Consider the following 18,991-nt stretch of genomic DNA (forward strand, 5'->3'; position numbering starts at 1 on the left):
AAGCTCAGTAAATAAAATGTGCTTAAAAAATGTGCTTCTCCCCTCTTCTTAGGATACACTGTCATCTTTGTTATGAGGGGTGTACCTTATGGTGCCTGATATCCAGATTATAATTATAAATTAGGCTCTTTCTTATAATTATTAAGTTAAATACAAATTTAAGGAAAAGGAAAATTAGCTAGCTCTAATTACTGAATCTTAGATATAGAAAAGGCATTAGAAATTCATTAGTTCAACCCAACATTAAAGACGGAGAGACTTGGAGGAGGTTAAGAAACATGCACGTTGAGTCAAACAGAACACTGGAGTACAGACCTCCTGACTCTTAAGTCCAGTGCCCCCAATTTTACCTTGCCACTTGCCCTAATTTCAGTTACTATACAAAAAATCATAGCTGAATTTAACTCTAGGCTTAATTTAACTAATTCAGTTACCTTGAAATTCAGTACCTTGAATTTCCCTTCTTGGGGAGTTACAGATACAGTTCAGGGAATTTAAGGCAAATGTGGCTTTGAAAGCCCTACAGCTACTCTGTTTCCAGCAGGGTCCTGGAAGTCTTAGTGCAAATTCAATAATTTAAGGCTTGAAACTGCACTAATGGTTTTGGGATAGTCTCTATTCAGCTTAATGCAGTGGTTCTCAAACTTTTTGGTCTCAGGATTCTTTCAGTTTTAAAAATTATTGAGGACCCCAAGAAGCTTTTGTTTATGTGGGCTCTACCTATGGCTACTTATATTAAAATTCAACTGAGGAACTGTTAAAATATTAATTCATTTAAATCATAGAACAATAATGATCAGATGTTAACAGAGATCACCCATTTTTAATGGAAAATATATTTTCAAAAACAAAAAAGTTTACTGAGAATAGTACTGCAATTCTTCTCTTTTACTGCCTAGTTTAACAGCAGCCAGCCAGTCATGTATTTGCTTCTATGTTCAATCTGCTGTGATGTACTGCTCTAGTTGAAGGATATGAAGACAAATCTTGTCTCACACAGGGACAACCTTGGGCCTCTGAAAGGGCCTTCATGACTCTAAGAGAAGTGCTCGCTTAGAGAATGAGTCCTGTTACTGCCCACGCGCAGCCTGCTGAAAGTAACTGCAGAGCCTGAGTTCCCTTCTTCCAGAACTTTTCTTTTCTTCTTTTCCATAAAGCAGAAACAGGAATAAAGAGAAAGAGCTATGCATGGCAGCACAAGACTGACAGTGTAAAATCTACCTCTCATTTTTTGTTTAGTCTTTCCCAGCTGCCCTGTAATTACATGGTTCTTTCTAAAGGAAGTAACTTCCCAATTTAGGTTTAAAAAAAATTGTGAAACAGTTTGTCTCTTGAAAGTAGTAGTTTTCTTAGCAAAACCTTAGTAATGGCTGCTACAGATACACCTGCTTAAACAGCATATTTGTTTTTTTTTGAAACAGTACTCACGTTTTGAACACAAAATATTTTAGATATAATTCTGAATAAACTTTAAACAGTTTATAAAATATGTATTGTTTTGTTTGAAATATATTGAAACTGGCTTCATAGTAATTCTTTTTAAAGACAGGGTCAAAATCTGTTTACATAAAAAAATAAGATCAGCATTGATTTTTTTGTGAATACTGGGAACTATGAAAATATTATAATTGAAACCCTCAATGACTTTCGAGTAACTCAGCATCATCTCAGGATCCAAAAATTTAATTAATGGAGAAATAGCCTCAATTCTTACCATCCACAAAATGGATCCAGACAACTGTTCAAACTGATGGGACCCACTCCATCGAGATTTCACTGTGGCTAGACCAAAATCACCTATTTTTACTGTGAGGTCTTCATGAAGAAAAATATCTGAGGTGTAGTAAGTAAAGGAAAACAATAGATCCCATTTTCCTATCAGAGCAACAAGCATTAGGAAAATTTTAGGTAAGAGATCTAATTTCTCTAATTCTGTAATACAATCATCTTTTAAAAAGTATCATACTTCATATTTCTTCACGTTAATATATTTAAAAAAATGATTAGCTCTATTTGGTCCATATGACCTGCTTTTAAGATTTTTGGGTCTTGAATGTGGTAGGATAAGGTGAGACGCTTTCCTAAATTGATGGGAGACCTTGAAACTTCCCCACAGATTTTAGTAAGGTAGGCCCAAGTATTGTTTTGGCCCTGTGGGAAAGCTGTAAAAGCTCTTCACCGGAACAAAGTCGGTTGGCAGACTCAAGATCTTAATCTGAGTTTATGGAAGAAGAAAAATTATGTTTCTCTCACCATATTGTTAAGTAACTTGGAGCCTTCAGCTACATCTCAACTACTGCTGAGCAAGGTCAGAGCACTGAAAGACATCAACAGATAGCTACCTGTTTTATAGTGCTGATAGAATGTGAGCAATCAATCAAAGAGTACCAACATCACAGACTTGCTAGATGTTTTTGTAATGTTCAGTAGTTCAGAAAACAAAAATAGGGTGTAGTACTTTGCTCTACTATACTTTCATGCAAACCCATTAATTCTTTTTACAGTATATTGAACTTAGCATGAAAACTGTTTTTACATAATGTGAAGACAAAATGCAGAAGAAAAAGTCAGGATGTTTTCAAACTTCGCAGACAAATTTCAGGAAGGATACTATTACTCTTGAGGTCTCTGTGGATGATTGACTTGGCGTGTAAGTAACTGAAAAACAAAACATCATTTTAACCTGAGTAGGGCTAACGACTCTGGCCTCAAAATCTACAGAACACACATTGAGGGGTGTAAATAAAGACTTATTTAGAATCATGATACAAGTGCAAAACAGTACATTGTGATAACGCCTTTACATAAGAAATATTAAAATAGACTGTAACTGAATTTAGGATTCTAGGAACATAGTAGTATTATGATTATAGCAAAAATCTTGTTTTCTATTAAGACTTTATCTTTTACTGTTTATCAATACAAACCTTTCACTCCAGTCAAGCCTATTTATCCATGTCCTATAAGTATTCCTTAATATTTAATCCCACCTGTGATTAATGCTCCCTTCCCACACCCATCCCCAATTATCTTTCATTCTATTCTGTTTATACCCATCCTTTAAGACAGCACATACACTAACTCCTGAGAAGCTTTCCTAAGAGTAGCTCAACTGAAAGTGATCTTTCACTGTTCAGTTACATAGTAATTATTATAACAGCTAATTTTTTTTATGTTTTCTGTTCAGCATGTAAACTCCACTAGAATATGAAAGTTTTACAAATTAAAAACATTTTAAAGATAGCATTATGTATTCTGAAAATAGCTTCTTAAAATGAACGAGGAGCAAACTTCCTATATTATGGCCACAGTGAGTCTATTTTCAAGTCAAAGTTGAAATCATCCATGTTACCCCTCAGAACGCTTGAGTTCATTGAGGGAAAGGGCTGTGTCTTATTTATTTCTGTTTATCCCCATTGCCTAGTACAGTGCTCGGCATGTGGTAAGTATTCAACAGATCTGTTCAATCAACTAAAGTCAGACTTCATGCAGTAAGCTGAATCTCTCCTCAGACACCCAGAGAAAATTTAGCAGCTGATTGGACTGGTATGAGTGATGGTGGTGACAAGATGTTACCTTATCCAATTTCAAATTATAGTCTCTCTTCTTGACGCCCTCCCCTCCAATCATAATCACAATATGGAAAGTGAGCAAGACTGAAGGGAAGGATATTCTGATATTCTGTGTGGTCAGTATTCATTTATCACTTAAAAATAATTAAAATCCCTAATAAGCAGAATTCACACATTTTTCAGTTGTGCTCTGTAGTGATCTAAATTCTATTTTTACTTAAGATTTTCCAGTTTCTCATGTTTTTGAAAAAATCAAATTTATTGAGGTATAATTTGCATGCGACACAAAACGCACCCAATTTTTATGTAGAGTTTAACAAGCTAACAAATTCATACTTATGCAATGATGAGCCATAATCAAGATGAAAAATATCCATCACTTCCAAAAGTTTCTTCATACATTTCTGAAAATTAAAAATACCCTCCTATGCTCAGTCAACCACTGATAATGATCTGTCACTAGAGATCAGTTTTGCCTTTTCTAGAATCTCATATAACAAAATCATATGGCTTCTTTTGCTCAGAATAATGATTCTGAGATTCCCACATTGGTTGCATGCAGTATTCTAGTGTATGGATACACCACAACTAATCCATTTACCTGTTGGACATTTTTGTTCCTGCTTTGGGGCAATTATGAATAAGATACTATGAACATTCATGTACAAGTCTTTGTTGTCAATCTGTTTTTATTTCCTTTGGGTAAACAGGATTAGAATTGATCACATGTAACTTTAAAAGAAACTGTCAAGTGGCTGTACCATTTAAGATTCTTACCAGCAATGTATAATAAGAGTACTAGTTACTCTCCATCCTTGCAAATACTTGGTATTGTTGATTTTGGTTATAAGCATTCTAATGGATATGTAGTGCTGTCCTGTAGTTTTAAATCCCCTCTCCCTATAGCCTAATGATGTTCAACATCTTTGCATGTGCTTATTTGTCTTATATCTTTTTTAATAAAGTATCCCAATCTTTTACCCATTTTTTCACTAGATAGTTTGTCTTATTACTGAGTTGTAATAGTTCTTTATATATTTTGGATACAAGTCTTTTTATCAGGTAATACAGCCTATAAACATTTCTTCAAGTCGGTGGCTTGAGTTTTTGTTTTCTTAACAGTGTCTTTCAAAGAGCAAAAGTTTTGAATTTTGATAAAGTACAATTGATGAATTTTTTCTTTAATGGTCCTTATTTTTTGTGTCCTGTGAAATATCTGCCTATCTTTAGGCTACAAAGATATTTCTTCTAGAAGTTTCAGATTTTCAGCTTTTAGCTTGTTTGATCCATTTCTAATTAATACGTCTTTTGTCAGGTAAGGGTTAGTGATTTATTTATTTATTCTATATGGCTATCCAGTTGTTCCAGAAACAGTTGTTGAAAAGATTATTCTTCCCGTATGAATTGCCTTGGCATCTTGTTAAAAACAAACAAACAAAAACTGACCATAGGCACCACAGGATAATGGCTGTATTTCTAGGCTTTCTATTCTTTTTTCTTGATTTATGTATTAATCCTTATGCCAGTAACACACTGTATTGATATGGTGGCTATATATAAAGTTTTGACATTTCATGCCAGAAGTTCAACTTTTTTTTTCCCAAAACTGTCTTTTGACTATTCCAACCATTGCATTTCTATATACCTTTTGATCAGCTTATCAATTTCTACAAAAAAACCTGCTGAATTTCTGATTAGGATTACACTGAGTCTATAACTTCAATGTGGAAAGAACTGACATCTTCTTGATATTGAGTCTTCTATTCCATGAACATGATATTTCTCTGTCTTTTTTATTTCCTAGCTGGGGCCTACATTAGAGAGAGTACTTTGGAAATACTCTTATCATAGCTTCTAAGTAGAATACTGGCCTTAAGAGAATAACTGAGGATGTATTAAAAGCATGGAATATCATGGTACTGATGGAATAGCAAAAACTATGTTTTAAAATCATTTTTTAAGTTCATTTTAAACATTTATAAGCCCAAACACATAACAGCAGAAACATGATATTAATTTATGTATAAGAGCAAGGTAACTCAATGGGGGAAAGGAGTCTTCTCAACAAATATTATAGCTGAACAACTAGAGAAATACTGGGGAAAAAATTCAACTTTTACCATATACCACATATAAAAATCAATTTCAAGTGGACTGAAGACCTAACACTAAAAGCTATAAAACTAAAAACTAAATAATTTCTGTAAGAAAATAGAATTTCCATCATCCTCTTGGACATGTATAGCATTTTTAAGTTTTCAGGATATTTTTACATCACCTGGTTTCATAACCTTCATGTTTCTTTGTGAGGCAAGCAAAGTCAGTAACTCCACTTCTGCTGGTGAGAAGACCAGAGCCCAGAGAACTTCAGTGACATCACCAGAGGCAGAGTGGGAAGGACATGGGTTCTAAGACACATTTGGGTCTGGATCCCAACTATGTCACTTACCAGCCATGTAACCTCAGGTATGCTGCATGATCTAAGCTTTGTATTTCTAATCCGTAAAATGGAGGTAATATGTTTATCTTTTTGGGTTCTCTCATTACTTAACACACTTATTGAAAGCCCACTACATGCTAATCAACAACTGCTCTAAGTCTAAGAGAGAAAGCAGAAAAACTTTACCTTCAAGGTGCTTACATTTTAGTATAAAAGACAGAAAAATTAAAACATCTATCAGTAGACTATGTAAGATTCTACAAGTGGGGGCCAGGAAATGCTGTTATAGAGGGCTGTAAATTTAGGGCAGGGAAGGCCTCTTTTCAAAGGACATTTTGAGTAAACACTCAAAGAGAGGAGTGAGAGTCATGCAAATATGGGGTAAGAACACAGCAGGCAGAGGGACTAGCAAGGGCAAGTCCCTGAGGCAGGCATGCGTTTCCCATGATCTCAGAATGGCAAGAAGGCAAATGTGATTTGGAACAGAGGGAACAAGAGGCAGAAGAGTAGTTAATGAGTTGAGAGAGGTAAAAGAAAAGGCAGTAGGGGAGAGAGGGTTGTGGTGGTGGTCACACTGAGAAAGGCCTATTGTAAGGACCCTGGTTTTCTTTCTGAGTAAAATGTAAAGACACTGGCAGAGCAGAGGAACAATATAAACTGACCTATGTCTTAAAAGGACCACTCTGGCTACTGTGTTAAGCTATGATGAGAGTATTTCCAAAGGGGATTGTACTTTCTCTAATGTAGGCCCCAGCTAGGAAATAAAAAAGACATAGAAATTTCATGTTCATGGAATAGAAGACTCAGTATCATGAAGACGTCAGTTTCTCCCACATTGAAGTATAGACTCAACACTGTTGAGAATGAACTGAAGGTGGGATAAGGGTGGAAGCAGGACACTAATACAGGCAAGAGGTAATGGTGGCTTGAATAAGGGTGAATAGCAGAACAGGTGATGAGTTGTAAGATTCTAGATATACTTAAAGATAGAGTGAACAGGAATTTGATAACAGATTGGCTGTGTAGAGAAAAAGAGACGAGTCAAAGATAACTATAAAATGTCAGACATAAGCAGCTTAATGAACAGAGCAGCCAGTTACTGAGATGAAAAGGAATGTAGGAAGAGCAGGCTTGAGGAAAAAAATCGGGACCTAAGCATTAAACATTAAATTTGGTAAGTCCATTAGACAAGTAATGTGGAACAGACAGTTGGCTATAACAGTTTAGATTTCAGAGGAAATGAATTGGCTGGAGGCTGGCATAGAAATGGTAATAAAATGGTATTCCAAGCCATGAAACTGGATGAGATCACCAAGGGAATGGAAATCCCCGAGTATCCCAAAATTTAGAGAGGTTAAGGAGTTGAGGAAGATCTAGTTGAGAAGGAGCAAACAGTAAACAGAAGGAAAATCAAGAGAATATGCTTTAAAGCAGTGCTTCTCAAACTTGAAAATGATTTGGGTCCCTATTAAAATGTAGTCTCCAATTCAGTAGGCTTGGGGTAGTACCTAAAATTCAGCAGTTTTAAAAGGCTCCCAGGTGGTAGAAAACAACTCAGAACACATTTTGAGTAGCAAGGGATTAAGGGTGGGTTTCAGAAGGGTGTGAAAAGTGCATTGTATGTTTCTTTTTTTAAATTGAAGTATAGTTGATATACAATCAATACTATATTGGTTTCAAGTATACAACAGAGTGATTAGTGACTCAACCATTATCTACATTATTAAATGTTCATCCCAACTAATGTAGTTAACATCTGACAATATAGAAAGATATTACAGAACTACTGACTATACTCTCTATGCTGTACTTTCCATCCCCATGACTAATTTACATCATGACTGAGATTCTGTACCTCTTGCATCATGTGTTTCTGATAGGTCAAGAGATTGAAGACTGAGAATTTAACCACTGGATCTAGCAACATATTAAGTATCTTATTAAATATTTCAGTGGACTATCAGGGGCATAGTCCAGAGTGAGGCCCAAGATAAAAGGGGAGGAGGGAAATTAGAGAGTGAGTGCCAATAACTCTTTTGAGAAGTTTTTCTGTAAAGGAGAGAAGAGGAATGAGGTGAGCTTGAGAGGGAAGTAGGATCAAGGAGGGGACCTCCACAACTTTATGAAAATTTTAAAATATAGAGAAAAGTTGAAAGAACAGTACAATAAACACCCTATGCTCTCCACTTAGATTCAACCGTTGTCAACATTCTGCCAAATGTGCATTTTAGGAAAGATGTTTTAAAATGGGAGAAAATCAGTAGAAAAGATAAACCTTAATGATTTAGTTACAAGATGTCAGTAAGGGAAAGATAGAATTGGATCTAGTCACAAAATGGAAGGGTTGGCTTCTACTCTTAGTGTTAAGGAAGAAAAAGTGAGCATGGATGTGGGCAGGTGGGTAGATGATGTGATGGGGTGCTTCTAATTTTCTTAATGAAATGGCAAGCAAGGTCACTACAAGACTGTTCCTGAAAAAGAGGTGTTGGAGGTTTGATGACAGAGGAGGTACGACAGTGTCCAGGAGAAAGGACGAGCGAATGGATCAGGGAACTGAAAGTCTGACTGCTGTGTGACATTAGGGCCCACTGCAGGTGCTGAAAGGATTGACTCAATTGGAGAAGCAGGTCTGGTGTACAGGGTAAGAGAATGCACTCTGAAGCCAAAGTGCCTGGGGAAGGTACCTGAACTTTCTATACCCTAGTTTTTTCGTCAGTAAATGGCGAATAGAATCTACCTCACTGGGTTGTTGAGGATTAAATGAGGTAGTACCTATAAAGTACACAAAACAATGTCTGTCACACAGTAAGTCCTATATGATTGCTTAATATGTTACTGTATATAAAAAAACCCACAGAACATAGTTGATATAAAAAAATAGGGACAGTGAGTTACCAGTATGTGGCAGAGCTTAGGTGAGAGCATATTTACTGACCAGTAAAGATGTGTAAAACAAGGCAAAACCAGTATAACCCATTTAAAAAACAACAATCACTGTGTATAATAATAAAATACAGAATTCTGAAAGGATACAAATGTACATCAAAATATTAATGGTAATGATCTCAGTGGATTACTTGGATTTATTCTTATTTATACTGAATTTTCTATAATGATTATGTATTTCCTTATAACTTTTATTTTGGAAATAAGAAAAACTGCAACAACAAACGCTAATGTAGAAATCACTCATATTCTCACCATAATCAATCCTGTAAAATTTACATATTTTCCTGTCTTTTTTCAAAGTTTATTCTTATAAAAAGGTTATGAAAGTAAAACATAACTGTAGTCTTTTTTATTACTAAAACAATTAGAATGTTCTAGGGAAAGCTGAAGTGATTCTCTCCTAGATAGCAGACCCCATCCTGACTCCATTTTGCCATTCATGCAAAAACTGTTGAGCTTAATATATACCTTCTAATCCCTACTTCAAAAAAAACCAAATAGAAATATGTTTTGTTTTTAGAATTTTAAGTGGTCTCATGATGCGGCTTGCTTTTCTCAGTTGACATCATATTTTAAAGTTGATGTTGACACATACAGAATTCACTTCTACTGTATACTATTTCCCTGCACATACATGCCAATATTTTATTTATCCAGTCCTCTTATGATAGCATTTGTTTTCAATTTTTCACTATTGTATATTTTCCTGTAATACATCTCTTCCCATACATATCTCTTGGAACAAAGGCTGGTGTTTCTAGGGGACAAACCAGGCATGTTCCATGGTAGCAACCCAAAATGCTAAAAACTGATAAAATCAAGGGTGGTTGGTTGCCATGAGTGTCCCAGTAAGCAGTTCCCCTAGTCTACTAACACTTGATCTTGTCAGAACTCATTTTGCCAATTCCAGCAGGTAAAAAATAGGACTTCACTCTGCATTTTTCAGATTATAAGCATCTTATTTGTTTCATCCAGAAGAATCATTTCACTATAATTATTCTTTGATCAATTAGGATTATTTTCCATCATTTGTACATTTTCCACCTTTCAGCTGCAACTCTTTTAATAAGTTTATTTATGAATGAAGGAAGTGTGTTCATTTTACATTAATAACTAAGCTACAGACTTTATTTGGATTTCATCAGGTTTCACATGCATAGTAATGCATTTTTTTTGGTGTACAGTCCATGAAATTTTATCACATGCATAGATTCATGTAATCCTCACCCCACTAGGACACAGAACTGTTCTATATCCTCAAAGAAACTTCCTTGTGCTACCCCTCTATAGCCATGTCCTCCTCCAACTCTAAGCCCTGGTAACCACAAATCTGTTATCTATCATTATAACTATAATTTTAAGAATGTTATACACATGGAATAATACTGTAACCTTTTGAGACTGGCTTTTTTAAATTAAGGTATCGTTGATTTTATGAAGGTTTCACACACACAATGTTGTGGTTACTACATTCACCCATATTATCAAGCTCACCTCCCCGACACCCCATTGCAGTCACTGTCCATCAGCATAGGAAGTTGCTATAGAGTCACTACTTGTTTTCTCTGTGCTTTACTGCCTTCCCTGTGACCTCCCTAAATGGTGTGCTAATCATTATGCCCCTTAATCCGCTTCTCCTCCTCACCGCCCTCCCCACCCTCTTTCTTTTGGTAACAGATAGTCCCTTCTGTGAGTCTACTACTTTGTTGTTGCACTCCACGAATGAGTGAAATAACGAGGTATTTGTCTATCTTCACCTGGCTTCTTTCACTGAGCATAATACCCTCTAGCTCCATTCATGTTGTTGCAAATGCTGGGATTTTTTTTCTTCTTATGGCTGAATAATATTCCATTGTGTATATGTACCACTTAGTTCTTCTTTATACATTCATCTACTAATGGATACTTAGGTTGCTTCCATATCTTGGCTATTGTAAATAGTGCTACAAAAGCATAGAGTGCACGTGTCTTTTTGAATCTGGGATTTTGTTTTCTTTGGGTAAATTCCTAGGAGTGGAATTCCTGGGTCAAATGGTATTTCTATTTATAGTTTTTTGAGGAACCTCCATGTTGCTTTCCACAATGGCTGAACTAATATACATTTCCACCAACAGTGCAGGAGGGTTCCCTTTTCTCCCCATCCTCACCAGCAGTTGTTCCTTGTCTTGTCGATGTTGGCCATCCTAACTGGTGTGAGACGGTATCTCATTGTGGTTTTAATTTGCATTTCCCTGATAATCAGTGATGTGGAGCATCTTTTCATGTGCCTGTTGGCCATCTGAAATTCTTCTTTGGAGAAGTGTCTGTTCACATCCTCTGCCCATTTCTTAATCAGTTTATTTGCTTTTTGGGTGTTGGGGGTGTGACTTCTTTATATATTCTGGATGATAACCCCTTGTTGGATATGTCTTTTACAAATATATTCTCCCATACTTTGGGATGCCTTTTTGTTCTGTTGATGGTATCCTTTGCCATACAGAAACTTATTAGTTTGATGTAGTCCCAAGTGCTCATTTTTGCTTTTCTTTCCCTTGCTCAAGGAGATGCGTTCAGGAAGAAGTTGCTCATGCTCATATTCAGGAGATTTTTGCCTATGTTGTCTTCTAAGAGTTCTATGGTTTCATGACTTACATTCAGGTCTTTGATACATTTTGGGTTTACTTTTATGTGTGGGGTTAAACAATAATCCAGTTTCATTCTCTTGCATGTGGCTGTTCAGTTTTGCCAACACCAGCTGTTGAAGAGGCTGTCATTTCCCCATTGTATATCCATGGCTCCTTTAACGTATATGATTGCCCATATATGGTTTGGTTTATATCAGGGCTCTCTAGTCTGTTCCATTGGCCATTGGTTGTTCTTATGCCAGTACCAAATTGTCTTGATTACTGTGGCTTTGTAGTAGAGGTTGAAGTTGGGAAGTGAGATCCCCCCTGCTTTACTCTTCCTTCTCAGGATCGCTGTGGCTATTCGGGGTCTTTTGTGGTTCCATATGAATTTTAGAACAATTTGCTCCAGTTCATTAAAGAATGCTGTTGGTATTTTGATAGGGATTGCATTAAGTCTGTAGATTGCTTTAGGCAGGATGGCCATTTTGACAATATTAATTCTTCCTATCCCTGAGCATGTGATGTGTTTCCATTTATTGTTTTCTTCTTTATTTTCTCTCATGAGTGTCTTGTAGTTTTGAGTATAGGTCTTTCACTTCCTTGGTTAGGTTTATATCTGGGTATTTTATTCTTTTTGATGCAACTGTAAATGGAATTGTTTTCCTGATTTCTCTTTTCTGCTAGTTCATCATTAGTGTATAGGAATACAACAGATTTGTGTATTAATTTTGTATCCTGCAACTTTGCTGAATTCAGATATTAGATCTAGTAGTTATGGAGTGGATTCTTTAGGGTTTTTTATGTACAATTCCATGTCATCTGCAAACAGGGACAGTTTGACTTCTTCTTTGCCAGTCTGGATGCCTTTTATTTCTTTGTGTTGTCTGATTGCTGTGGCTAGGACCTCCAGTACTATGTCTGAGAAACTGGTTGGTACAATTTCAATCTTTTTGAATTTACTGAGGCTCTTTTTGTGGCCTAGTATATGATCTATTCTTGAAAATGTTCCATGTGCACTTGAGAAGAAAGTATCCTGCTGCTTTTGGGTGTAGAGTTCTGTAGATGTCTGTTAGGTCCTTCTGTTCTAATGTGTTGTTCAGTGCCTCTGTCTCCTTACTTATTTTTGTCTGGTTGATCTGTCCTTCAGAGTGAGTGGAGTGTTGAAGTCTCCTAGAATGAATGCATTACATTCTATTTCCCCTTTTAATTCTGGTAGTATTTGTTTCATATATGTAGGTGCTCTTGTGTTTGGGCGCTTACATATTTATAATGGTCATATCTTCTTGTTGGATTGACCCCTTAATCAATATGTTATGTAATGTCCTTTGTCTCTTGTGACTTTCTTTGTTTTGAAGTCTATTTTGTCTGATACAAGTACTGCAACTCCTGCTTCTTTTTCCCTATTATTAGTTGCATGAAATATCTTTTTCCATCCTTTCACTTTTAGTCTGTGTATGTCTTTGGGTTTAAAGTGTCTTGTAGGCAGCATATAGATGGGTCTTGTTTTTTTATCCATTCAGTGACTCTATGTCTTTTGATTGGTGCATTCAGTCCATTTACATTTAGGGTGATTATCGATAGGTATGTACTTATTACCATTGCAGGCTTTAGATTTGCGGTTACCAAAGGTTCAAAGTTAACTTCCTTACTATCTAAGACTCTAAGTTAACTCACTTAGTATGCAATTACAAACACAATCTAAAGGTTCTTTTTTTCTCCTCCTTTTCTTCCTCCTCCATTCCTTATATATTAGCTATCATATTCTGTACTCTTTGTCTATCTATCCCTTGATTGACTTTGGGGATATTTGATTTAATTTTGCATTTGCTTAGTAATTTACTGTTCTACTTTCTTTACTGTGGTTTTATTACCTCTGGTGACAGCTATTAAACCTTAGGAACACTTCCATCTATAGCAGTCCCTCCAAAATACACTGTAGAGATGGTTTATTGGGAGGTCAATTCTCTCAGCTTTTGCTTATCTGGAAATTGTTTAATCCCTCCTTCAAATTTGAATGATAATCTTGCCGGATAAAGTATTCTTGGTTCAAGGCCCTTCTGCTTCATTGCATTAAATACATCATGCCACTCCCTTCTGGCCTAAGGTTTCTGCTGAGAAGTCTGATGATAGCCTGTTGGGCTTTCCTTTGTATGTGATCTTATTTCTCTCTCTGGCTGCTTTTAATAGTCTGTCCTTATCCTTGATCTTTGCCATTTTGATTACTGTATGTCTTGGTGGTGTCCTCCTTGGGTCCTTTGTGTTAGGAGATCTGTGCACCTCTATGGCCTGAGAGACTATTTCCCTCCCCAGACTGGGGAAGTTTTAAGCAATTACCTCCTCAATGACACTTTCTATCCCTTTTTATCTCTCTTCTTCTTCTGGTACTCCTATAATGAGAATATTGTTCCGTTTGAATGGTCACACAGTTTTCTCAATATTCTTTCATTCTTAGAGATCCTTTTTTCTCTCTATGCCTTAGCTTCTTTGTATTCCTCTTCTCTAATTTCTATTTCATTTATCATCTCCTCCACCATATCTAATAAGCTTTTGATGCCCTCCATTGTGCTCTTCAATGATTGGATCTCTGACTGGAATTCATTCCTGAGTTCTTGAATATTTTTCTGTACCTCCATGAGCATGTTAATGATTTTTATTTTGAAATCCCTTTCAGTAAGATTCATGAGGTCGTTTTCATTTGAATCTTTCTCAGGTGTTGTATTCATCATTTTGCTTTGAACCAGGTTTCTTTGGCATTTCATATTTGTATATGGCACCCTCTAGTGCCCAGAAGCTCTACTCTCTTTAGCTGCTCAGCCCCTGAGGCAATGTCGGGGGTCACAGGGGAGCAGTAATGGTGCCTAGGGGGAGGAAAGAGTTGTTTCCTGCTTCCCAGCTGCTATGCTTGCCTCCACTGCCAAAAACCAGTGGGCCGAGCACACAGGTATAAGAGTCTATGCTTTGCATTTGTAGTTGCTGTAGACGGGGCTTCCCTCTGGCTGGCCTAACACCAGGGTAGGGTTTGGCGGTTTGCGAGCCAGGTGGGGCTGTCCCGGAGAAAGGCACAGTAGGCTGCGTATCACAGAGGGGGTCCTTCGAGCTGTGTAGCCAGACAGGGAGCTGGAGCACCTAAAAATTGAGAAAGTTCCCAACATGCTGGGCAGAGTGCACCTGGACAATTTTGTCTACCTGTCCTTTCTCCTGAGCAGTAAGTTCTGTGCAATTCTTGCCTCTTTAGCAGGCCTCTTGCTATTAGGAAGTCTCTCAGACTGCCCACCTTTCTTTTGTCCCAGAGCAGCAGGAGTTGGATCCCTGCTTTCCACAAGCAGCTGGAATCTCAGTCTCTCCAGGAATTCTGTCTGTCTTAGCTTTCCAACCCCCTAATCATGAGAGTACCAATGAAGCACCATGAAATGCAGGTTTGTGCTCCGAGAGCACATCTCCATAGTTAGGTATTCAGCAGTCCCAAGCTTCCAAAACTTCCCTACTCGGTTTCCTTTCCTCCCGCTGGGGAGCTGGGCTGGGGGAAGGGCTGGGGTCCCACAAGACCATGGCTTTGGTATGTTACCCAGTTCCATGAGGTTTATTCTTTTCTCCAGGTGTATGCAGTTTGGCACAGCTCTCTTTCCTGTTGCTCTTCCAGGATTAGCTGTATTAATATTTTCATATTATATGCGGTTTTAGGAGGAAGCCTCTGTCTCACCTCCCATGCCGCCATCTTTAATCCATCTCTACAGAGATAATCTTATTCAAACTAAGTAAGGGACTACAAAACTGTCCGGAAGCTTTGAGCATAGATATGGGCTTCTTGTTTTTGAGTTTCCATATACAGTGATCTAGGTGGAATTCCTGATGTCACTACCTTTGGGCCTTTCCTTTTGGCTGGTAAGATCCAATCTTGTGCCTGAAGGGTAAGGTTTGGTTGATAGCATTCCAAGAAACACCTGAAAAGAGGATGTTGAGGAACTCTCCATCCATCATTCAGGAAGCAGGCATGCAATCCCCATTTCCAGTAAAGTATGCACGTCTGTGTCCTCAGTCCACAGATATCTGCTTTCCCCTCTCCCGAGAATGTACCTCCACTCTACTGCCAGGGTAGGAATAGTTACCCGTGGCATAGAAGGGACTCAGAGAAGCTTTTCTGCCAGGCCTTTCCATTCACGTACTCTTTCCTCTGGAGACACCTGGCACTGCCGATTCCTGAGAGTTCTGAGGGTTCTGCAGTACTAATCAGGCTGGATTTCATTTCCCCACTCTTAACTAATGATTTAGCTTTTTATGTTGTACTAAATCCATTATCACTTCTTCATCTGCTTTCTAGTTTCTAAAATGTTGCTATTGTTTTCTTCCTGTTATCTCCACCCTTACATGTTCATGCTTTAAAAAATTTTCTTTATTATAGTTTTAATGGAGTTTCAAAAGATAAAAAAAAAATCTGTCACCTTAACCTGAAACCCATGTAGCCTTTTTAATAAGATATTCAATCTGCCAAAGTTTTCAGAAATTAAAGATGTGTTAGTACATTTAACCAGTTGCATATTATTATCTTAAAAGGAATAAAAAGGAAAAAAGGAACTGTATCTTCTTTGGTTAAATTAAGCTAGTAATAAAAAATATATTCTGCTAGAACTCTTAAAATGTATAATTTAAGCTTTTTCAGCTATTAAAATCTAATTTAAACTGATGAGATGATCTACATTCACAGCCAGCTATACTCATTATATAGTGAAAGATACTTGAAATTGTAAGCAAATATTTCATAGTAGATTAATAGACTATAAATATTTACACATATAGATTGCAAACTTTAAAACAATGGGAAAATACTGCATCTTTGCTGACTATTCCCAGACTACCAAACTATTCCATTCTGGTGGTGTTCTCTACTGTCAACATCTTGTCTTAATCAACAGTGGCATGTCACTGCCCCATCACTGTTTCTAGAAAAAATTTTTAATATTATTCTTTGTGGCCTCTGTTTATATAGCAAAAGCCTTTTCCCCTCTGCTATTCTTTTATTTCTTCTTTGACTATTTTTCCTTTCTTTAATATTTCTCAATTTTGATTTAAGAAGGATTTGGCTTCTCTCTTTGATGGAAGGTAAATATATCAATAATAAGCAGTTGTATGTAATCTTATTTTCATTTTTTTAATTCAACAGATATGTATTGAGTACCTATCATAGGCGAGGACCCATTCTAGGCATTAGGGATAAAGTATGCATGATCTTTATCCAAAGCCACTGATCTCACCCAGCTTGCAGACTAGTGGGGGTGACAGACAATAAACAAATTATGTCATATGGAACTTGGTACTAAAAAAAACCCCCACAAAAACAAGGATACGATATAAATAATGACAGGCAGGGTAAGAAACTGTTAGCTATATAAGGTAATCAGAGAAGGCTTCTTTTAAAAGGTAACATTTGAACAGAGATAAAAGGGAGAAGCTCTATGAATATTTGTGGAATGAATATCCCAAAGAGAAAAATAACAAGTAGAAAGGCCCTATGGAGGGAACACGCTTGGCCTGCTGAAGAAACAGAAAAAAGACCGGCGGGTAGGAGCAGAACAAGCTTTATTTCTCTATGAACATTTACTATTTTTTTCATGGCTTACTTTTAACAAGGTTTTAATATAACCTTTCAGATTTGAACAGATTCAGATTCTAACTTACATAAAAGGCTGAGAGTATTTTAAGTCTAGTGGATAAGTGGGAATGTTACTGAATAAGGTAAACATTTGCTGCAATAAGCATTTTGGCTAAACAGTCTTGTAAACAACCTAAATTATATATATATATATATTTTTTTTATGTATGCATGTATATAATTATATATGTACACACACACACACACACACACACACACACACAAACACACACACCTATGTAGAGCCAAGTTTTGTTTGAGTCAGAGAGGGTACCACAGTAGGAAGATTTAAGAACCATATCTGGTTTTGAGTCCTGGTTCTATGCTTAGTGGCTACATGTGATATTCAGTTAAAGTTCTAGGTGTTAGAACATATATACCCTTTTACCCTTTTATTCTAGTTTTATAATGAAAAAGTAGCATAGTGGGTTATCAGGGAAAGAATAACATCTTGGAAGTCAGAATCTTGGTTAACACCTTTGCTGCCACTTATTAAATGTGTGACCTTAGATGAGTCATTTAAAAGCCTCAGTTTCCTTATCTGTAAAAAGAAAATAAAAATATCTACTTCAGATTACAAAAATTAAATGACATAATGACCTACACATGGGACAACTATCCTTATATACCATAAAATGTTGAATTAAGATACACACATATTTTTAAAGTACTGTTAAAGTCTTATTTTTACTCATGGAAAATTCTTCATCTAAGTGCTTTCAAAATTTAATTTTATCTTTTGATTTTATCTATTCATTTGTACTTAGGAGTTGCATGCAAATTTATCCCTCCTAGTTAGCTACCCATTGTGGCCTTGGATAAACTTATAAAGTAATTTTCTATTTTTAAATTACATAGCAAAATTAGTGGATACGAACAAAATTTGAAATCCTCAAAAAGGATCAGAAGGCAGATTTTCATTATATTTTGTTACTTTATTTTGTGCAGATGACCATTTTGCAACAGAAAATATGGAACATGGAAAAATAATTTGAAAGGATAACTATTTTATATACTTCAAAAACTGTTAATGACTTTTTAGAGGGGGCTTTTTTTTGGGCCTATTTCTGTTTTCTTTTTGAACCTTTATTACTTAGCTAAATCACTGCATGCTAGACATAAATTTGCAGTCACATATTTATTATCAAATACTTGATATATGTTTTAAAGACTACTGGAGAGAGACTATTTTATTCCTTAATATTACATCGATATTAGTTAAAAGTGTTTATATGTTGCTGGACAGTAATTTAGAAAGCAATCCAAAAGAATGTTAGTTAAAACCTTTACAATACCCTCAATGGTCTTCAAAAGTAATTTACAAAAGATTTAACAGAATGGAACTTACTCCATGCCCTGTGCAGTCTGCCTTGCAATGTCTATAAGTTTGATCATCTCAAATTTGGTCTCAATGATGTGAAGATGGTGATATAAGCTGGAGCCTTCACACCACTGGGTAACAATAGCCAGCTGTGGCTTTGTTGAATAGCCCATGAAGAGTAGGATATTCACATGTCGAGTTTTCCTGAAAAAGAAATGTGACAGTATATATATGTGTGTGTGTGTGTATATATATACACACACACACACATATATATACAGTAAATATCAATAAATTTAAAGTAAATCTTAAAAAAGAGGGCCAGAGCAGTCTGTTTATCAGTAAGATGTCAGAAAAAGGTATTTCAAAAAAAGGGAATAGAAGGATAAATTTAGAAGAGACTTTAGAACTTAGTCTAACATCACACCCTTTTCAGAAATATCTTTTTAAATATAC

General features: G+C 36.3%; 1 protein-coding gene across 12 annotated transcripts in view; it reads right to left on the reverse strand.

The window, feature by feature from the left end:
• BRAF (B-Raf proto-oncogene, serine/threonine kinase) overlaps nt 1–18,991 on the reverse strand; it is a 148,018-nt gene that overhangs the window by 30,698 nt on the left and 98,329 nt on the right. For all 12 annotated transcript variants that reach the window (XM_057504836.1, XM_036926106.2, XM_036926107.2 and 9 more), the window contains 3 exons: nt 18,563–18,739; nt 2,612–2,658; nt 1,715–1,833 (listed from right to left, as the gene is read on the reverse strand). In XM_057504836.1, coding sequence (XP_057360819.1) covers nt 1,715–1,833; nt 2,612–2,658; nt 18,563–18,739 — 343 coding nt within the window. The remainder of the gene's footprint in view (nt 1–1,714; nt 1,834–2,611; nt 2,659–18,562; nt 18,740–18,991) is intronic.

The sequence above is a fragment of the Manis pentadactyla genome, chromosome 7, assembly GCF_030020395.1.
Source record: "Manis pentadactyla isolate mManPen7 chromosome 7, mManPen7.hap1, whole genome shotgun sequence".
NCBI lineage: Eukaryota > Metazoa > Chordata > Mammalia > Pholidota > Manidae > Manis > Manis pentadactyla.